General features: G+C 37.2%; 1 protein-coding gene across 2 annotated transcripts in view; it reads left to right on the top strand.

Moving 5' to 3' along the window:
- The first annotated feature begins 8,832 nt into the window (after positions 1–8,832).
- LOC126830910 (adenylate cyclase type 9) overlaps positions 8,833–20,571 on the top strand; it is a 75,187-nt gene continuing 63,448 nt past the window's right edge. For both annotated transcript variants that reach the window (XM_050561410.2, XM_050561409.2), the window contains exon 1: positions 8,833–10,727. In XM_050561410.2, coding sequence (XP_050417367.1) covers positions 9,284–10,727 — 1,444 coding nt within the window. In that variant the 5' untranslated portion in view covers positions 8,833–9,283. The remainder of the gene's footprint in view (positions 10,728–20,571) is intronic.

Genomic DNA, 20,571 nt, shown 5'->3' with positions numbered 1-20,571 from the left:
TGCGTTAAAATTATGACTCCCTTTTAACCGGTTATGATAAGTCATAATTCTAACTCTCATTATGGTAACAGGTGGCGCTGTTTATTATATGGTGGTCCATTGAGGACATGTGAAGTTGTGCCTTTTTATATAACCCAAAAACACGACATTTTTGCTTTCAAACATAGGCACAAAAGTAAGTCATTCTCGACAAGTTTTAAAACAAAATTAGGCTATTTTTTTCTCTAAAAGAAAAAATAAAGTATTTTACGCAGAAAAGTAAATTATTCTAAGTTTTTATTGTGTTTGTTTTGGTTTATAAACATTGTTTTATATTTTACAGAAGGTTGGATATTGAAAGGGGTTTTCGGCTAAGGGGCCATAACCTAATTTGATAAAAAAAAAAATCTGTTAAAAACTATAGCCTGTATTGCGTTCACAATGTTTTCGGAAAAGAATCAAAATTATGATCTCTTCGGGGCTAAAATCCAGAAAATTACGGTCCAATATGTGACAAAATTGAACCTATTCGAGTTCTTTCAAATATAACATATAATTTTAGTTTTAAAATAAATCGAATAAAAATTGTAACCCACAAGGTATGTGTGCGATTTTCGTACGGTCAGAAGCTATAATCCAAAAATGTTATCGTGAGATAAGTGCCAAAATCGAACCCATATTTGTCTATACTACCCTATGGAAACATTAATGGGGGTCACGGAGGCTAAGTAGGTATGACGCTGGCTCGCTAGCCCGGAGACCGGGGGTTCGATCCCTGCATTGGCCGAGAAAGTTCAACTCCAGGAGCGAACCCGGGACCTTCTGGTAACCGAGCCAGTGACTTCCTCACCGAGACACCGCGGCTCCCGATGATTTGGAAGCCTGGCCAGATATAGATTACTTCAATGATATCATTATTTGTGTGCGTAAAATATTTTATAATTTTGAGGGGATGAGATAAGCTAATCTAAGTATGACCGATTTATATTAATGTATTCAATTTCATGCATGACGTATATATTATTCTTTTAGAATAGTTTAGAATAGTTTGCTTTTGTTGGTAAAATATTTTTATTAATTTTGACAAAAAATGTCGTCAGGTCTGCCGGGTCAATTGTACATGTTCCAAATGAGCCACTATACAATTGTAAACCGCGCCGTCTGTTACCAAAATGAGCGCCTTTACCGCGAAACATTTGTAAAATGTCAAAATGTTAACGAAGCTAAATTGCCTACAATAAATTATAATGTAAATAGAACAAAATACAAATTCTAACTGCAATATTTAAAAAAAATAAGTCATATAAATTAGCATTTTTCCATGTGTAAATAGCCAATTTAACGTGTGTTAGTAAGAAGTTACATGCCTAGAAATAAGCATATTAGCATGCGCATAACTAGGTTAGGAGTTAGAATTATGGGGGAAATTCCGCTCCATATCTCCCTCCCTTGTCATTGATACAGGACGGCGCTCTGGCACAGACAGTGGTTAGTTATTCGGGTGGTATAAAGAGACATTATTTTTAGAGCAGTAATAGAATATAGACCAACCGTACATAAATATTACCGACTCAACTGTAAAAAAAAAAATCAAATAAAATTCTCCAAATCCTGCATTTGTCTTTAAAAAAAACCCCAAAAAACAGCAGAGATGGATATAGAGAACAAGCTAAACAAAAAAACGATTTTCAGTACAATCAGGGACCATAATCCAGGAAGTTATGGTTTGAAATTTGCAAATATCGAAAGGAACTGCGATATTTGTGATATAAAGATATATTTTAATTTTCCTCGAAATCGAACAAAATTTGTAACATCTAGAGGGTCCACAACCTTGGTATTACATACTTTTACACTATATGCATACAATGAGCGGCCATTTTGTCGAGCAGTTTCGTTCCGATTTTCCCGAAATTCAAAGTCAACCGTCATTAGCAGAGGCCCCTCGCCCCCCCCCCCCCCTAATTTTCGACAGTGCCCTTTTTTACTGCTGAAAGTGCCTTTTCTCAGACCCAAATATGTCCGTTCCCAACCCGTTGCAGGGTTCTCAAATGACTCAAACCATCGATTCAAACACACCAGTCTGGTCTAATTAATGCTTCCACTTTCAAACGAATTCTTGTTGTTTAGCTGACGGAGCCCTAATCCTATAGACAGACATCTTGTGGAATCGGCGGCGTGTACACTCATGTCCATCACCGACGCGCATGAGTGCAACTTGATGTAGCATGTTTCATGCATAGGCGTACGAGCCAGGGGGCCGGGGGGGGGGGGCAGCGGGGGGGGGGGGGCAGCTGCCCCCCTAACTTTCGGGCAAGCTGACTTTTCGGGCAGAAGGGTAAAGTGAAAAAACATTTTTTATTTCATCTACTTGGCAAAAAAAAGTGCCCGAAATCTAATAAAACACTAAACGTACGTGTTTGCGACTGTCAAATATTCCAAAATTTTCTTCGGGGGTCCATACAAGGTCAGTTCTGCTTCTTCACCTCTCGAAGAAAACCGGCGCTGCTGTCTGTAAACCCCATTTTTTTTTCGGGCATTTCTAGTTTTTCTTCCCTAACTGCATAGGCGTACGGGCTCGATGACAGTTAGGGGGGCAGAACCAGAAATGCCCGAAAAAAAATGGGGTTTACAGAGAGCGCCGGTCTTCCTTGAGAGGCGAAGAGAGCGGGGCTTACCTTGCCCCCTCACCCCCCCCCCCCCCAAAAAAAAAGAAAATTTTGGAATATTTGACGGCTGCAAACCCGTTTCCTGCTATTTCAGCCCGAGAACAGTAACTTCAAAGTGGTCTTATATAACCTTATTAAGGTGGCTGACTCGAATTCCAGTCAATCGTTTACAGTCCACGAAGGCGGGACCGTTGGGAGAAAATTTTGAAAATTTAACTGCCGCAAACGCGTTTTCCTGCTATTCCAGCCTGTGAATACAGCAATTTCAATTTGGTCCAATTTTGCCTACCTGGTTGACCGGAATTCCAAACAACCAATCAATCGTCGCTGGGTTCGGGGGTATACCCTCCCGGAGAACATTTTGAAAATATAACCACCGCAAATCCGTTGTCTGCATGCTATTCTATCCCATGTAAACTCCAAAAGTATCCAATGGTTTTGAAACCGAAATCCCACTCTGAATTCCAACCATCTAATCAGACTGTTGCAGCTGCATTAACAAACAATAATCGATACCCGAAAAATGTCGCACAAAGTAGAGTGGCTCCAGGCAACATTTTTAAATCCATAGTCAACTCAGTACAAATTCATGATATTCAATTAAAAGAAAACTAAAATTAGTGTTATATTAGGGCTCGATAACAGTAAGGTAAGCAGAACTAGAAATGCGCGAAAAAATTTCGGGTTTACAGACAGCGGCGCCGGTTTTCTTCGAGAGGCGAAGAAGCGGAACTGACCTTGTATGGAGTCCCCAAGAAAATTTTGGAATATTTGACAGCGACAAACACGTTTTCCTGCTATTCCAGCCCGTAAAATTAGTGTTTTATTAGATTTCGGGCACTTTATTTTGCCAAGTAGATGAAATAAAAAAATTTGTTCACTTTACCCATCTGCCCGAAAAGTCAGCTTGCCCGAAAGTTAGGGGGGCAGCTGCCCCCCCTGCCCCCCTGGCTCGTACGCCTATGCCTAACTGCCATTGAGCCCTAATAAAACACTAATTTTACTTTTCTTTTAATTGAATACCACAAATTTGTACTGAGTTGACTATGGATTAAAACATTTTGTCTGGAGCCACTGTACTTTGTGCGACATTTTTCGAGCATCGATTATTATTTGTGAATGCAGCTGCAACGGTCTGATTGGATGGTTGGAATTCAGAAAGGGATTTCGGTTACAAAACCATTGGATACTTTTGGAGTTGCTTACACGGGCTAGAATAGCAGAAAACGCATTTGCGGTGGTTAGATTTTCAAAATTTTCTCCGGGAGGGTGAGGCCCCGAGGGTGAGGCCCCCCATACCCCGCGACGATTGATTGGTTGTTTGGAATTCGGGTCAGCCAGGTAGGCTATATTGGACCAAATTGAAGTTGCTGTATTCACAGACTGGAATAGAAGGAAAACGCGTATGCGGCTGTTAAATTTTCAAAATTTTCTCCAAACGGTCCCGTCTCCGTGGACTGTAAAAGATTGATCTTTTGATTGGAATTCGAGTCAGCCATCTTAATTAGGCTATATTGGACCACTTTGAAGTTGCTTTGTTCACGGGCTGAAATAGCAGGAAATTATGTTTTCAGACATCAAATATTCAAAAAATTTCTTGGGGGGGGGGGGGGGGGCTTGGGGTACAATACAAGGGGAGCTCTGCTTCTTGGCCTCTTGAGGAAGATCGGCGCCGCTGTCTGTGCACGCGAAATCTTTTCGGGCATTTCGGGTTCTGCCCCCCCTAACTGTCATCGAGCCCGTACGCCTATGTGTATTGGGCTTTTGTTATGAAACCTGCGAATCATCAATGCTACTTCTGACTTCAGCGATGACCTTTATTTTATGAAACCTCATTTCCATATTATAGGTGGTATCGACCTCACCAAATCAAAAAGCTTTGAACAAGGGAACCTGGCATTTGAATAACTCGTTGAAGTTTGTCAAAAGAAGTAATCTTGATCGGTCGGTTAACGGAAATCGCTTCAATTTCTTTGTGGTTCAGTGGGTATATTGTATAGAGTAATAATATCGTCTAAGAGCTATATCAATATTTCTACAATAGAACGAATGGAAATATATTCGTTATCTGAACTATGGTTAGGGGCGTACTACCTATACAGGCCCCCCCGAAAAAAATTTGCCGACCATAGCTGTAATATACCTACTGTAGACTGTGCCGGGTGTGCCCCCCCCCCCTAAAAACTTCACTGCCCCTCCGAAGCTAGCAATTTGGCTACAGGCCAGTACCTATATATATATATATATATATATATATATATATTGCACAATGTGATATAAAAGAATATGAAACTACCACCAAGTAACATTGTCGTTGTGTACAATTATTTTACCTTTGCCTAAACAAATGACGCATATATATCTATTTTCATTGGATTTCTAACTTGAAAAACCCTGCATGCAAATGAAATCGCCCTTTTCCTCACTTTCCTTGCTCGGGTGGGAGATCAGATAAGAAATCAATATGTTTCTTTCTTTTTTTAAGTAGGCCTATTATTCAATTAAACGATTCACTTAAAGGAGCTAAATTGCTAATATTTGGGACCCAGAAATTGACACAAATGGGTCGCAAAGTATATAATAATGTAATAGCAGAAAACGCATTTGCGGTGGTTAGATTTTCAAAATTTTCTCCGGGAGGGTGAGGCCCCGAGGGTGAGGCCCCCCATACCCCGCGACGATTGATTGGTTGTTTGGAATTCGGGTCAGCCAGGTAGGCTATATTGGACCAAATTGAAGTTGCTGTATTCACAGACTGGAATAGCAGGAAAACGCGTATGCGGCTGTTAAATTTTCAAAATTTTCTCCAAACGGTCCCGTCTCCGTGGACTGTAAAAGATTGATCTTTTGATTGGAATTCGAGTCAGCCATCTTAATTAGGCTATATTGGACCACTTTGAAGTTGCTTTGTTCACGGGCTGAAATAGCAGGAAATTATGTTTTCAGACATCAAATATTCAAAAAGATTCTGGGGGGGGGGGGGGGCCTTGGGGTACAATACAAGGGGAGCTCTGCTTCTTGGCCTCTTGAGGAAGATCGGCGCCGCTGTCTGTGCACGCGAAATCTTTTCGGGCATTTCGGGTTCTGCCCCCTAACTGTCATCGAGCCCGTACGCCTATGTGTATTGGGCTTTTGTTATGAAACCTGCGAATCATCAATGCTACTTCTGACTTCAGCGATGACCTTTATTTTATGAAACCTCATTTCCATATTATAGGTGGTATCGACCTCACCAAATCAAAAAGTGTTGAACAAGGGAACCTGGCATTTGAATAACTCGTTGAAGTTTGTCAAAAGAAGTAATCTTGATCGGTCGGTTAACGGAAATCGCTTCAATTTCTTTGTGGTTCAGTGGGTATATTGTATAGAGTAATAATATCGTCTAAGAGCTATATCAATATTTCTACAATAGAACGAATGGAAATATATTCGTTATCTGAACTATGGTTAGGGGCGTACTACCTATACAGGCCCCCCCGAAAAAAAATTTGCCGACCATAGCTGTAATATACCTACTGTAGACTGTGCCGGGTGTGCCCCCCCCCCCCCTAAAAACTTCACTGCCCCTCGGAAGTTAGCAATTTGGCTACAGGCCAGTACCTATATATATATATATATATATATATATATATATTGCACAATGTGATATAAAAGAATATGAAACTACCACCAAGTAACATTGTCGTTGTGTACAATTATTTTACCTTTGCCTAAACAAATGACGCATATATATACTATTCAAAAAAAGTAGGGGATATTTGATTTTGGGGGCATAATACTAAAATATGCAAATGACTACGAAAAAAGTCACTATAGAACCTAACAGAAGAAACATTTCCAGTTACATGTGACGCCCAAACGCACCAATAGCTACCGCATGGAATGCAGGTGATGCTTGGGATCATCATGGGGGTCCAACCCAAGATTTGCACGACTCTGACTTTGAATGTTACAGTCATTGTGGCATTGAATTCCAGGGTGGAAACATCAGTTTAATTGTTTTAGTGACCAGAAAACAAATTTTGATATGCGTCGGCTTACCCAAAATGAAAGGTTACGTGCCCTTGGCATGCTACAGATCGGCACAACACAGGCGGTTGTGGCGCGGACGATGAATGTTTCTCAGTCTGTCATAAGCAGGCTATGGTCCAGATACCGTGATACACAATCTGTACAGGACAGACCACGCTCAGGTCGACAACTCAAGCCCAGGATCGATTTATCCGTACCTTGGCCTTGAGAAATCGTGTCATCACAGCAAATCAGATCAGCGCTCGTCTTCAAACAGACACTGGTGTGAGAGTGAGTGGCCAGACGATTCGGAATCGACTGCATAGGGGTCACCTTCGCGCCCCGACGTCCTCGCGTGATCCCTTGTTTGAGAGATCATCACATTCAGGCAAGACGTCGTTGGTGTAGGGATCGTCAACACTGGGATAATCGACGCTGGAGCAATGTGATGTTTTCAGATGAGTCAAGGTTCACTGTTGATTTTTTGGACAGACGTAGGAGGGTGTGGCGTCGTCGAAACGAGCGCTTCCAAGACGTTAACGTCATCAGACATGATCGATTTGGGGGTGGTTCTGTTATGGTGTGGGGAGGCATCACTGTTGCTGGAAGAACGGCTTTACATGTTGTTGCAGGGCGTGTTACAGGCCAGTACTACCGGGACAACATCTTGGCAGTCCATGTTGTGCCGTTCGCAAGACGTCATGGCCGCCGTTTCATCTTCCAGGATGACAACGCAAGATGTCACAGGGCCAGGATCGTTACAGGTTACCTCCAACAACAGAACATCACCACATTACCTTGGGACATGCTTGGACAGAGGTTACGTCAACGTCAACAACGTCCTGCCAATGTCCAAGAACTTGCTGCTGCGTTGCAACAGGAATGGGACAATCTGGACCAAAATGACCTTAGACGTCTCATTAGGAGTATGCCACGTCGGATCAATGCTTGTTTGGCAGAGGAGGATTTACCCGTTACTGACTTGGTATTGATGCTGTGGTAACTTTGCTGTTTGACCCCGGGTATCATTTTGCCCTTATAATGGTCAGTCTGTGCCTTACTTAGTCTAACGATCATTTGGAATAAATCGATGAATGTGAACTTCATTTCATTTTGTCATTTGTTTCTTCGTCAGTTTCATTAGGTGACTTTAATAACACTTAAAAATCAAATATCCCCTACTTTTTTTGAATAGTATATCTATTTTCATTGGATTTCTAACTTGAAAAACCCTGCATGCAAATGAAATCGCCCTTTTCCTCACTTTCCTTGCTCGGGTCGGAGATCAGATAAGAAATCAATATGTTTCTTTCTTTTTTTAAGTAGGCCTATTATTCAATTAAACGATTCACTTAAAGGAGCTAAATTGCTAATATTTGGGACCCAGAAATTGACACAAATGTAAATAAACTGATTTACGTTTAATCGTTTCCGTTTTTACTCTAATTTCAAAGCAGTTATGTTCGGCGAAATACGCCAGAAGTCTCAATCCAATGGCAATCTCTAGTGTCTGGTTATTCTAGTCTACACCGATAGTATTTATTGCGCGCGTTCTCCAGATAAGAATATGGGGTCACCGTTTGACATGACTTGTGGAACATGTTTAACCCCGTTCTTCGAGTCGCTTGCTACAAATTGCACTGAAACGCATTATGGTACACGATTCGTGTACCAATCGTAAAATGTTTATTTTGTCTTAAATATTAGATATGAGAAGCCCATCTTTTTCCGGTAAGATCACAACACCAATGTTGATTAAAATTGACAAATAATTCGTGTTTTCGTTGTCGAAGGTTTTGGATGATATTGAGTTAGAGACTTAGCTACATTAATACAAATCTGGAGTGCGTTACCCGAAGTTAACATGGAGGTTAGTGTTTATTATCCGTATGTCTTCGTTACTGAACTCATAATCCTCGACTGGTAATTCTCCTATTAATACATTAGGTTTGTGCGTGTCATTTATGCATTATTGGGACATTATTTATTCTATATCTGGCTTCACTAATTACATGTAATCATACATAATCCGATTACATCCCTAATCCTTGCTCTAATCTCCGTTCGGCCACCACCATTTCATTCGCAATTTTACCATAGAAGTTAATTTACCGTTATCAGAGGGGTGCGCTCGCTGACTAGAAGAATAATCTTCTCGTTTACCGATGGAGGACAACGGAACAGCTCAAACATTACTCTAGCGGTGTATCGGAGAACCTCGACTGATTATTAGCGGTGTTGAATACAGACGGGCACAGTTCCATTGGTTGCGAGGTGAAAGCCTCATAAGAAGGAAGAATGGCATAGAGGAGACAGCAAATTAAGCAGCAAGTAGGCTAGGAAATATAGTACCGGTAGTGTTTTATATACGGTATTTCATAAACCGTTATGTTCATTGCTGTTAAAATGCTTTGGATGCATGAACTTTCGCCAGATTAAGTGTTGACTATACGGTGAACAGTGAACAAAACTGGAAGGGAAGGACACTATATAGGATTATATCAACATGTTGTGTGTAGCCTGGTTTTAAGACATGTCTTCATCGTGTATATGTTGTCTTCTGTAGTGCATTAGACTAGAGGACTTATAGCAATTAGTTTGTTCTGTAGACGATTTGTTTCAAAATGGCGAGTAATGGAGAAACGGCAGTTTTTAATGCTATCGACCCTGAGTCAGTTCAGGTTGATATTAAATCTCCGGCAAAAAATCGCTATACAAGTTCTCCTTTGCACCCTAATAAACGTAAGGGGCCGGTACTCTTTGAACGTGCATCAGGAAGCTGGTGGAATCCTAAATTCGATTCTTCAATCCTAGAAGAATATCTCTGGCAGTGTTATTTTCCTCAAACTCAGAGGCGATTCCAATATGTTTTGCTTTATATTGTGGTGGCCTGTGCTGCATGGTGTATATTTTTTGGATTAATGCGAGAAAATAATTGGATAGTGTATGTGTCAGGAGCTGCAGTCCTAGCCCTAATTTCAATTCTAACATTGGTTTTCACTAAAACTGGTAAATATCCGTTGATGTATATTCCTACATCGGTTGTGTACACTGTTGTTCTAGGGCTGTTGCTACTGGTAGGGTTTTTGTTCAACCCTGCAGATCTATCCACAGTGGGCTCATTCTGTGCTTCTGTGGAAATACTGTTGCTTGTGTATACGTTTATTCCTATGCCTCTTTTTGTGGCAGTATTAATTGGAGGAGGGTATTCTATAATATACGAAGTATTGACTGCCCTTGGACATCCCATCATGAACCGTTATGACTTTATTATTGGGAAAATCCTCTTGCACCTCTGTATTCATCTAATTGGAATTCATATCTTCTTTATGTCAGAAGTACGACGTCGCAGTACTTTCTGGAAAATAGGACAGTCATTGATTGTCAAGCGAGAACTGATTCGGGAGAAAAAGAATAAAGAAAAAATGATCCACTCACTTATGCCTCCATCCGTTGCTGAAGAAGCAATGAGAACAAGAGAAGGCAAAGAAAAGGATGAGGATGATCCATCTAAGAAGAAAGGGAAAGTCAAGTCCGCTAAAGGAAAAATTATATTCCGAAGTTTCAATATGAACAAAATGGATAAGGTGAGCATCCTTTTTGCTGACATTGTTGGATTTACTAAAATGAGTTCCAATAAAACTGCTGAAACACTTGTAGGACTCCTCAATGATTTATTTGGTCGATTTGACAAGCTGTGTGTGGATACTGGATGTGAGAAAATTACTACTCTTGGAGATTGTTATTATTGTGTGTCTGGATGTCCCAAACCTCGGGATGATCATGCTGAATGCTGCGTTGAAATGGGGCGAGGAATGATCAAAGCTATTAAACAATTTGATGAGGAGAAAAAGGAATCTGTAGACATGAGGGTTGGTGTTCACACTGGCACTGTCCTCTGTGGATTGGTGGGTAAATGTCGGTTTAAGTTTGATGTATGGTCGAATGATGTAACATTAGCAAACAATCTGGAATCTACTGGTAGACCAGGTCAGGTACATATCTCCGAATGTACATATGCCTATATAAAAGATGATTACGTGGTTGAACCTGCTGAGCCAATAGAAGGTAAGAAATTTTCACATGTATCCTATCTTGAGGCTGTTCAGCACTGAACTGATACTTAAGTTGAAGTTAGTTACAGCAATTTTTAGTGGCTTTTTGAAGAGATATTTCCAAACAGGCTGAAATAGGTTATACTGTACTATATAGCTAGCTTATAATGCAGTATATTAAGTATTGTTTAATGGTCGAGAGCGAGACATTAAGTAATATATTGTAACAACAAGAGGACCGTCAGGTCCGAGTGTTTTTACAATATATTACGCAATGTCTCAGCTCGAGACCATTAAACATCTTAAAATACAGACACTCCGCACGTGCGTTTACAGTGAAATACGTCACTCGAGTCTAATATTTGACAAGGTACGATTGGCAAGTTGCCCGTACGATTATTTGAAATAATGGTACGCCAACATCAAAGGGTGGCGTCACATCTGTATTTTAAGAAGTCTTAATAATTAATTAAAGATATACATGTTTTCGTATTATTGTCTTGGTGATCCTAGTCCTTCCCAAAGAATATTTTTAATTTAGAGGAGATTGATCCCTTTGATTTAGGTCAAAATAAAGGTTGAACTGACTGGATTATTTTAATCCATCATGGAAACACTCACTATAAAGGTTTAAATTCATTTCATAAGATTAAGCAGAAGTCAGTTGTTTTCTAATTTTACTTTCATTTTGGCTTAAAACTGTTGTCAATGGTGGAATACAAAATCAGTTCGATCTCAAATTAGGTTAAATTTTTTCAGTGCAGAAACCAGGTACCCACTTCACAAAGCAAATCAACACATCAAACTTAGTTACATGTAAATCAACACTTATTTTTTTTATTCAAATCAGAGATCTGGCACATCATATGTACATGTACATGAGAATTCCATTTTTTTTTCCTTCAAAATATTCAATACATACATGTAATACTAATAAAATAAATGTATATTATTAAAAAATTTTATAACAATTTTATGTCAGACATATATCCATTTTACATGTTTATGAGATGAGAATTTCTATTTTTTTTTTGTCTATTCATTTTTCTGTGAAGTTATTATGATAATATGACCAGGCATAATGAACAGTCAGATTTAGATAGTACTGTATTTAATGTGTCATGGTTAATGTCAATCAGGGTAGAAGCTAATTAGTTAAGTATTTAATATGTTGTTGTTTATTTATCAATTGATCATTGATACTTTGGGCAATTGGTCAGAAATTTATGGTTTCTTTGCAGAGACTTCCTCCTTGATTTACCCTTCATATTTTTGTTGATGTGGTACTCCTGGGCCCTTATTCACAAAAAGTTAAACTAAGTTACAACCGAAATTTTAAGAAATACTGCAACTTCATTGGATATATGCAAATTGATTTTACTGGTCAGCCAATCGAATTGCAGTATTTCTTAAAATTTCGATTGTATCTTAGTTTAAGTTTTCGTGAATAAAGGCCCTGTCTTAAGTTGTCTGGTATGCTTTCAGATAATTCCCAGTCCAAGGTTGGCAAGCTTCTGTGGTTCCATCGTATTTTGTATATTATAATCCCCTTTTGGCACGCAGAAGCTAGAATAGCACTTACATGTCCCCTGTTGTATGGTTTATGTTTATTCCTTGTTGGACCAGTTGAAGTATCCTAATAACCATAACATGTTAACATTTTATTTCTTTGGAATATCAACATTTCATATGCCTTTGTTTGGTTTATTGGCGTATTCTGATTTGGTATTGCCTGTTTAGTTCTTTGGTCCTGCTTCAGCTTGGCATCGTTAATGTCCGTTTCTTCAGAATTTAGGTCTTCCTGGCAGTTCTGATAGTCTGTTGGTATGTACTGGGGCCTGTCTTTTGGACTATGGTAATGTTGAAGCCTAGCAGCATTAGCCAATGAGTTTGTTTCTTTATCATTGTGGATCCTCTTGAGTTTGTATGTATTGTTGAGCTTACATTCCACAATATAATACAGAATTATCGACTGGTTGTATTCACATTGAGAAATGTTTTGCGAAATATCTGTTTTCTAAATGTGAACAGAAAGGTTTAGATTTAAGTACTTGTAAATTGCACGCTTACATGTATTTGCATCATATTGTTCACAGCTTCATCCATGCTACTGTCACCACGGTCTGTCAAGACCCTACAATTCCCTCTCTATGGTTTAGTTAATTATGGGTTACCTTAACATTGATATGACATCTTAGAGCATAGTCCTCTTAACGAGTATGTATTCTAATAAGAATGAGACTGAATGGAATAATGTGTCCTAATGGTAATATTTTAATACATGATTACATGTATATAATTAAATGGGTTACCTTAACATTGATATGACATCTTAGAGCATAGTCCTCTTAACGAGTATGTATTCTAATAAGAATGAGACTGAATGGAATAATGTGTCCTAATGGTAATATTTTAATACATGATTACATGTATATAATTAAATGGGTTACCTTAACATTGATATGACATCTTAGAGCATAGTCCTCTTAACGAGAATGTATTCTAATAAGAATGAGACTGAATGGAATAATGTGTCCTAATGGTAATATTTTAATACATGATTACATGTATATAATTAATATTATAAGCCTATCTTCTATGTCTATAATCTTCTTTGTATTCTTTTAATATTTTAATCTGTGTCTAAATTGTTGTGTTTATGTTAATTGTAATATAGGTATCTAGGGGCTACATCTTCATAGATATAAATATGGAGATGGCCCCAAGAAGGAATCAAGTTAGGTAGGAGACACAGGTAACAGGCTACATTTAACTTAGGCCAACTCTTGAAATTATACCTCTTAGTTGTGCATAATTCTATATAGTTATACGGTAATTTAGTTCTGTGTAATGTCTGTTATAATTGTTATTACTGTATCTACATAAAGTTCTACAACTAACTGAATCAAGTGTTATGATCTATGATGAATAGCCAACAGTACTAAGAACCAAGCTGGTTACACTACAATGTACGGTACTAAAATAAAGTTGTTAACATTTAATTAAGAAAGATAAAATCAAAGTCTTAACGGTAGATTATACATGTAATTGTAGGGTTAAGGACATACTGTAACAGCCTTAAACCACAACAGCCAAACATTTTGGTCAAAACGGCCAAACATTTTGGTCAAAAGGGCCAGACATTTTGGTCAAAACGTCCAAACAAAATTCAAAATGAGTAATATTTGTTATTCATTATCAATCCAATGATATTTACATGTGTACATGAATTTACATGTAACATACATATAGTTGTAGCAATGTCTATATACAGCTAGCTTTGGTGGAATGACAAATACATGTAAATCCTGTACATAGAAAATTTATCTCTCCTCCATCTACAATTTTCAATATCAATGAAACCTTTTGATTTATGATAAAAGTTATAACGTTATAAACAAAATATTTCTAACAGGTGATAAATTTATGTAATGTAAGCTCTGGCTTGTTTTCAGATCCCATAATTGCGTAAATATGTATTGAGTGAGAGAGAAATGGAGTTTAATGTCCACTTGACACAGATTAGGTAATTTTGGGACTAACATATTGTTAAATTTTATTTCAATAATTCACTTGTGCGTGGGGTCTTTAGCAGTAGGAGGAAATCAGAGGACCCGGGGAAAACCCACGAGGTTGGGCATGCGACCCTACTTCTTGTCATGTACAAGCGGGGAATCGAGACCATGTCACTTGACTCAATGACAGACCTGATCCAATGTGCATGTGTTAACCTTTCGGCCACTCAACCCCTATAAATATGTATTGAATAACATACCATGGGTGATTGTCTGCGATATCACCCTCGGTGGAAGTGGACATTAAACACCAAGAACAACAACCATATACGTAGCTAATAGTTACTGGCTAGTAATATCAGTATGCAAGAAGTCATCTGAAAAGCTGATCATCGAGGTGAAACTTACACTAAAATCTACATACTTGTAATCAAAAAATTCAGAATCTAGCTTCAGCTCATAGTACATAATCAGTAATTAATTAGTAGTGTGAATTGGGGATTAACCAATCAATCGATCAATAAGTACTCACTCAGCATGCAATTTTCTGGTTTTTCAATAGCCTTTTAATTGATTGTGTTGATTAGTTGAAACCGTAATAATATTGTTATTTTTATCAAATGAATACTAAATAGTGAGTAGATGTAGTTAATTTTTTTAAGGAAAATTTAATGTTTTGTAAAATATTTAACTTCCACAATATTGTAGTTTGCTAGTATTGAGAATATCTTAAATGACGATCAGAGTCTTTAGTACACGTAGTACACATCATAAGAGCAGGAAAACCGCACTACATCCAAAATCAAACTGATAAGACAAACCTGCAGACAAGACAAGCTACACAGAAATTGCAATAAAGTATAGTCTGAAATGCCGTAAACATAATTCATTTTCACATTCAATTTGCCTGTATAAGTTTGAAAAATATACACAGCCTTAGAAATGTGGACTAGTTTCCAGTTATCTAAATATTGATACATGTACATACATGTAAATGATTTTTATGAAAAAAAGGCTGTTTTGTCCAATGTCTGGGGATTTGACATTGATTTTGCAAACAACCTGTGCTTTCGTATTATTGACAAAAATTCATATATAATTGCAATCTGTTTCACAGAGAATTACGAGTCCAGTGATATATCTCTGTCAAAGATGACTGCCTTAACACGTGCTGTCACAGCACGCGGCGTCAATCATTGGCTGAATGGCACGTGCATTGTTTACATAAGACGTTACTGCTTCGGAGAGAATGCTGCATTTTAGTCATTTTAATACCCATTTACACTAAATAGGAAATAATTTTTACCTACAAATACGTCAATCGCCTTTATTTATTTTTCCAATACATAAAAAAAATGTTTTAGAATTTAATTTGTCGCAGGAAAAAAGTTAATATTTCTGGCTCATTAAGCCGCATCGATGTCATCCTTATCAGTGATTGTAGCGGCCTAGCAAATATTCACTGCAGATCAGTGTGATATAATTGTACTACTGGGGATTTATACAGGTCACAATTCTATGGAATACAGTTACTGCTTATTACTGAGCTGGATTTTGACTAGACTTCTATAGTTAATATCAAGCAAGAATAAAATATGACAAGATAACAAGGGCATTCACTGTTATCTGTCTTCATATTGTCATCCAATCACTGAATTCTCACTTATAATGAGGAACCACACCACTATTTACACCCATTCCTAGCATATTGCAAGTAGCTACATGTATTTAGGCTTTCCTAAGATTTGCATGTAGGTTGACTGAAATTTCTGAACGTGACAGTATTAGAAACAAAACAAAATGAAATGATTTAGGAATTACAAGGTAGGGAGATATGCAAAACACTGATGTAATTTGTAGTATGTGACACAAACTAAATCCGTAGAAGATTTGTTGTACATGTTTGAATTTCCTACCCAATATTTAGGAGCCAAAAGGTAAAATGTTACTGCTTTATTGACTTACTAAATTGGTACATTTTCCGAAAATAATTAAAGCAATAAACACAAAAACATAATATGGAACACTATTATGTTTTTGTGTTTATTGCGTGTGTCAATTGGTAAATGCCACTCAAAGAAAACAATTAAAGCATTTATAAATATATTACCTTCACAGAGGAACGGAAATGACCAATAAACCATAAAGCCACTTATTTCTGCATTAATTCTTGTATACAGCAGACTGAATATTTATTTGAACGTATACAGTATACAATATGATCTTTGCATTTTTGGAAGAAAGAGAAAATGTGGTTTATTGTCCATTCAATAGAAACCATGGCATTTTGGGACTAACATAAATCACCTGTCTACTTGTCCTGTACAGGTACATATACATGTACAAGGGTGGGACTGAAACCGAGACATTTGCCTCAATAAGATGACCTACATTCCCCATCCCCAAATCCTATGATCAATTTTGGACTTTTAACTTTATTTTTTAACTTTTTTTTTAAAAGTTACATCAGTCCAATGTCCAACATAATTTCAGTTTTATCATCTGCATGTAATATAATATACATGTGAGGTAAAGCATCATAATGTACATATAATGTGAATACATACCTTCCAACATATTTCCTAACACATAAATAATTTGACCTGAAATATCTTTTAACAAAATGAATACAGTATACACATATGTTGCTTGTTTTAAGAATTTATTAATATTTATGAGACTGATATAGTTGAAATAAATGTCATCTTTTATTATCTGAATTATGTGTTTTTGTTTTTTCTTCTTGTCTGTTAGTTAGCTTAAATTCTGAAGTATATACAGTAACTGTAAGTGACAGAATGACAATTTTAAAATTTACATTTGTATTGTGCATGCCACAATCTCATACTACATAGCCATATTTGACTGCACTTCTGAATTTCCAGAAAATCATGATTTTAGATTCAAAGAGTAAATACAGATCTATGTCGACTAAAATGTGAAGTGATACTAGGTGTTCTAGAGATGGTAACTTATTGCTAACTGGAGCAATGGTTAGGACCTGGGTAGAATATTACACATGTACCTCGGAGCAAAAGGTCCATTGATTTAAATACAAAAGTGCAACAAAAATTTGTTAGCTATGTGAATTCCTCAAATAAATTTTAAGTGGTATCGAAGGTTCTAAAAAGAGTGAGGATAACCTGCCTCTTGTAGAACAACCATCACTACTGGAAAAATGGTTTGGACCAGGATTCCACAGAATTGTTATTTTCATTAATTTATGCTTACAATTACATGTACAACAGACATTGATGGATATTAAGGGGGGCTTATGTCAACCTTGCAACTGAAAGCAATTGGCGTTTCGGCAACTGAAAAAAGTCGACCTTAGCGCCTCTTACAACTCAAAGCAACTAGTTGCAGTCAGTTGCACATGTTCAACTTTCCGCAACTGGCTGCAACTAGCGGCAACTAGTTGCAGTCGACATGAGCGTTCTTGCAACTGGAGTCAACTCGTTTCCATGTTGTGTGACTTTATAAATAAGCAAATGGAAGCGAACGAAGACACCAACTTTTCAAGTTTTGATGATGTCGACAATAATATACATGTACATGTACTAATAGAATTGTAGCAAGACCGACCATGCCTTTGGGTCACGTGTTCAGTGTGATCGCTATCAGTTCCGAGTTGACATAAGCGCTCCGAATTCAGTTGCTCCCAGTTGCTCAGTTGCTGATATGATCGACATAAGCACTCTTTCAACTGACTGCAACTAGTTGCTTTGGGTTGCAAAGTCGACATAAGCCCCGCTATATAAATTTGTTCAAATTTTGACCTGTCTGTCTGTGTATGTTGGCATGAAGATGACAGTGGTCTAATCTTTTTGTAAGTCAGTAGATTTGTACTGTGGCTGTGAGACAAAAAAAGTGGTGCCTATTGATTCATGGCTTTTCTTATAATAAGATAATTTCAAACAGCCATGTGGGTTTCCTATTTGCAAAATTTATTACCAGTCCAATCTTAGGCGGTTAAACCCTATTTCATTTCATTTCCAATCCAATCTTTTTTAAATTGATATTGAGTAAGCAGCAAATTAAGATAATCACTCACTTGATAACATCCATATTTTAGATGTTGATGGTTAACATTATCACTTGATAGGAGCCAAAATGAGATTAACAATGATGCCTATTGAATTACCACAATTTCTGATTTGTCATTGATGATTATAAAGAATCTTGTGGAGTCTAAGGTAGCAGTTACATGTACATGTATCCGTTAAAGGCTCAATACCATGGGCGCAGATTCCGGTGGAAACACCGGGACGCGTCCCCACCAATATTTTTAGTGGTGGGGACATGATATACTGTGTCCCCACCACTTATTTCCGATGTTTTGCTTACTGGTTTTTTTTTTAAATTGAAATCATTCCAAACATGTAATTTCTAACATAACATCACCACTTTCACATTCGAAATAGATAATATAATACAACTGGTACTATGTGAATCATTAAAATAGCTATGGGGTCAATATAAACAGGTAGATTTAACTTTAAAAAAAGCGAAAAGTTATTATTTCAATGTGGCCGTGGGAAATTTGCCTTTGCCATCGGATTTGGAGGCGGAGCTGGAATCTCAGTAGTGTAAATTAGTTCTTGTAGTGTACATGAGAGAATAAATCGTGAACGGTGGCTTGAAGATTTGTCTTTAGATTAGATTTCGAATCATTTGCTGCCTCAGGGATTAGAATTGTTTGCCAGAAAATGATGCTGAAAATACCCACAGAGTGCGTTTTAGAGCGTCTAGTTTTCAATAGTTACCAATAGTCGCCTGCGTATGGACTGTCCCCACCACTATTTTTGGCGATCTGCGCCCCTGCTCAATACCACTCTTGTTGTAACTGAATAATATGTCCCAATCTTTATTCTGGTCAACAAATTGTACTATTTTACAATATTCCAATTAATGGATGATACAAATTTCATCTTAACACACCTAATTTAAATAATTGGAAAAATTCAACTAGATGATTTGAAAAGCCTGACGTAAAGCTTTTCAAATGTGACTTGGATTTAAAAATATTTTTGAACCCTCTGGACAAGTAAAATAGGATTTAATGGATAATTTTATTTTCTGGAGCTGTCAAGCCAGCAAGAGTGTTATTGTCCCCTTAAGGCTAGTAAGCCATAGTGCCGCTGCCCGGGCAAAATTTCCCTCATAGCACACTGTATGGCGTATGTCCGTCTTCATTAGCCCAGTCAGAGCAAAACAGCAGGAAGTTAAACCAATTTCATTTCATTTCAGGAAATGGCTAATTGAATCTCAGTGAGTTATGGCCCTTAATCACATGTACATGACTTATTTTGATTTTGAAAAAATCTATATCCATTGTTGAAATATCAGTGACTCTAAGAGGATATATAAAGTTTTATTTTGTCTTGCATACATCTAAAGATACTTCGATCACTTGTCAGATGGACAAATTAATGTGACTTAGAAATAAAATGAACACAACTAAAATAGGATATACATGTAATGTATATTGCGAGTACACTATGTACTTGTACATGTAGATAAATCAGTTTTGACATTTAAAGCCTACACGGGCAGACACCTACATAATGGTACCGGTTAATTCTATCACAGGTTTAAAATTTGAAATAAAATGTTTTTTATTGATGTACAGAACATTACATACAAACAAAAGCTATTATTCACTTTTTACGATATTTTCTGTCATTAAAGTTGCATAAATTTATTAAGGAAGATACACGTGTACATGTACACTGTACATGTACATTTGTAGTTTAGATGAAGTGTACAAATGCATTTAAATGCACTGGGAAAATATATATTTTAATACATTATTTTGTATTTTATACATGTTCAGTTGAAGCCCCAAGTTTAAATAATTTTGCCAAATGGATATATTATAGCCATATATACATGGCCGAAACTGATTTCAAATGTACATGTAATCTTAATATCTTTTGAAAAACAGAATGTACATCAACGGTGATTATTTTGAAAACGTACATATTGGGAGGGGAGGGGGAATGGAAATAAAGTTTGATTATTTGGATATGACTAGAATGTTTTCATCTGCCTGAAATTTGGTAACATTTTGGAATCTTGCAACCATCATGCATCTGGTCTGGTGTCTCCAGAGAAAACACGTCCACGTTTTTTGATTTTCCTTCCAACACCTTTAGTAGTGTGGCAAAGTGTTTCTACATGTTTACTCCAGGATTAAATTAAAAGGACAACCAAGGATAATGTAGTATTTTCAGGCAAAAATTGATTAACTGGAGAATTATCCATCAAATTATTTTTATTTTGATCTGAAAGTATATGAACATGTCATATCCTGTACATGTATGGTAAACGAACAAATCA

This window comes from Patella vulgata, chromosome 8 (assembly GCF_932274485.2).
Source record: "Patella vulgata chromosome 8, xgPatVulg1.2, whole genome shotgun sequence".
Classification (NCBI taxonomy): domain Eukaryota; kingdom Metazoa; phylum Mollusca; class Gastropoda; family Patellidae; genus Patella; species Patella vulgata.
This window is presented reverse-complemented; position numbering and strand designations above follow the sequence as displayed.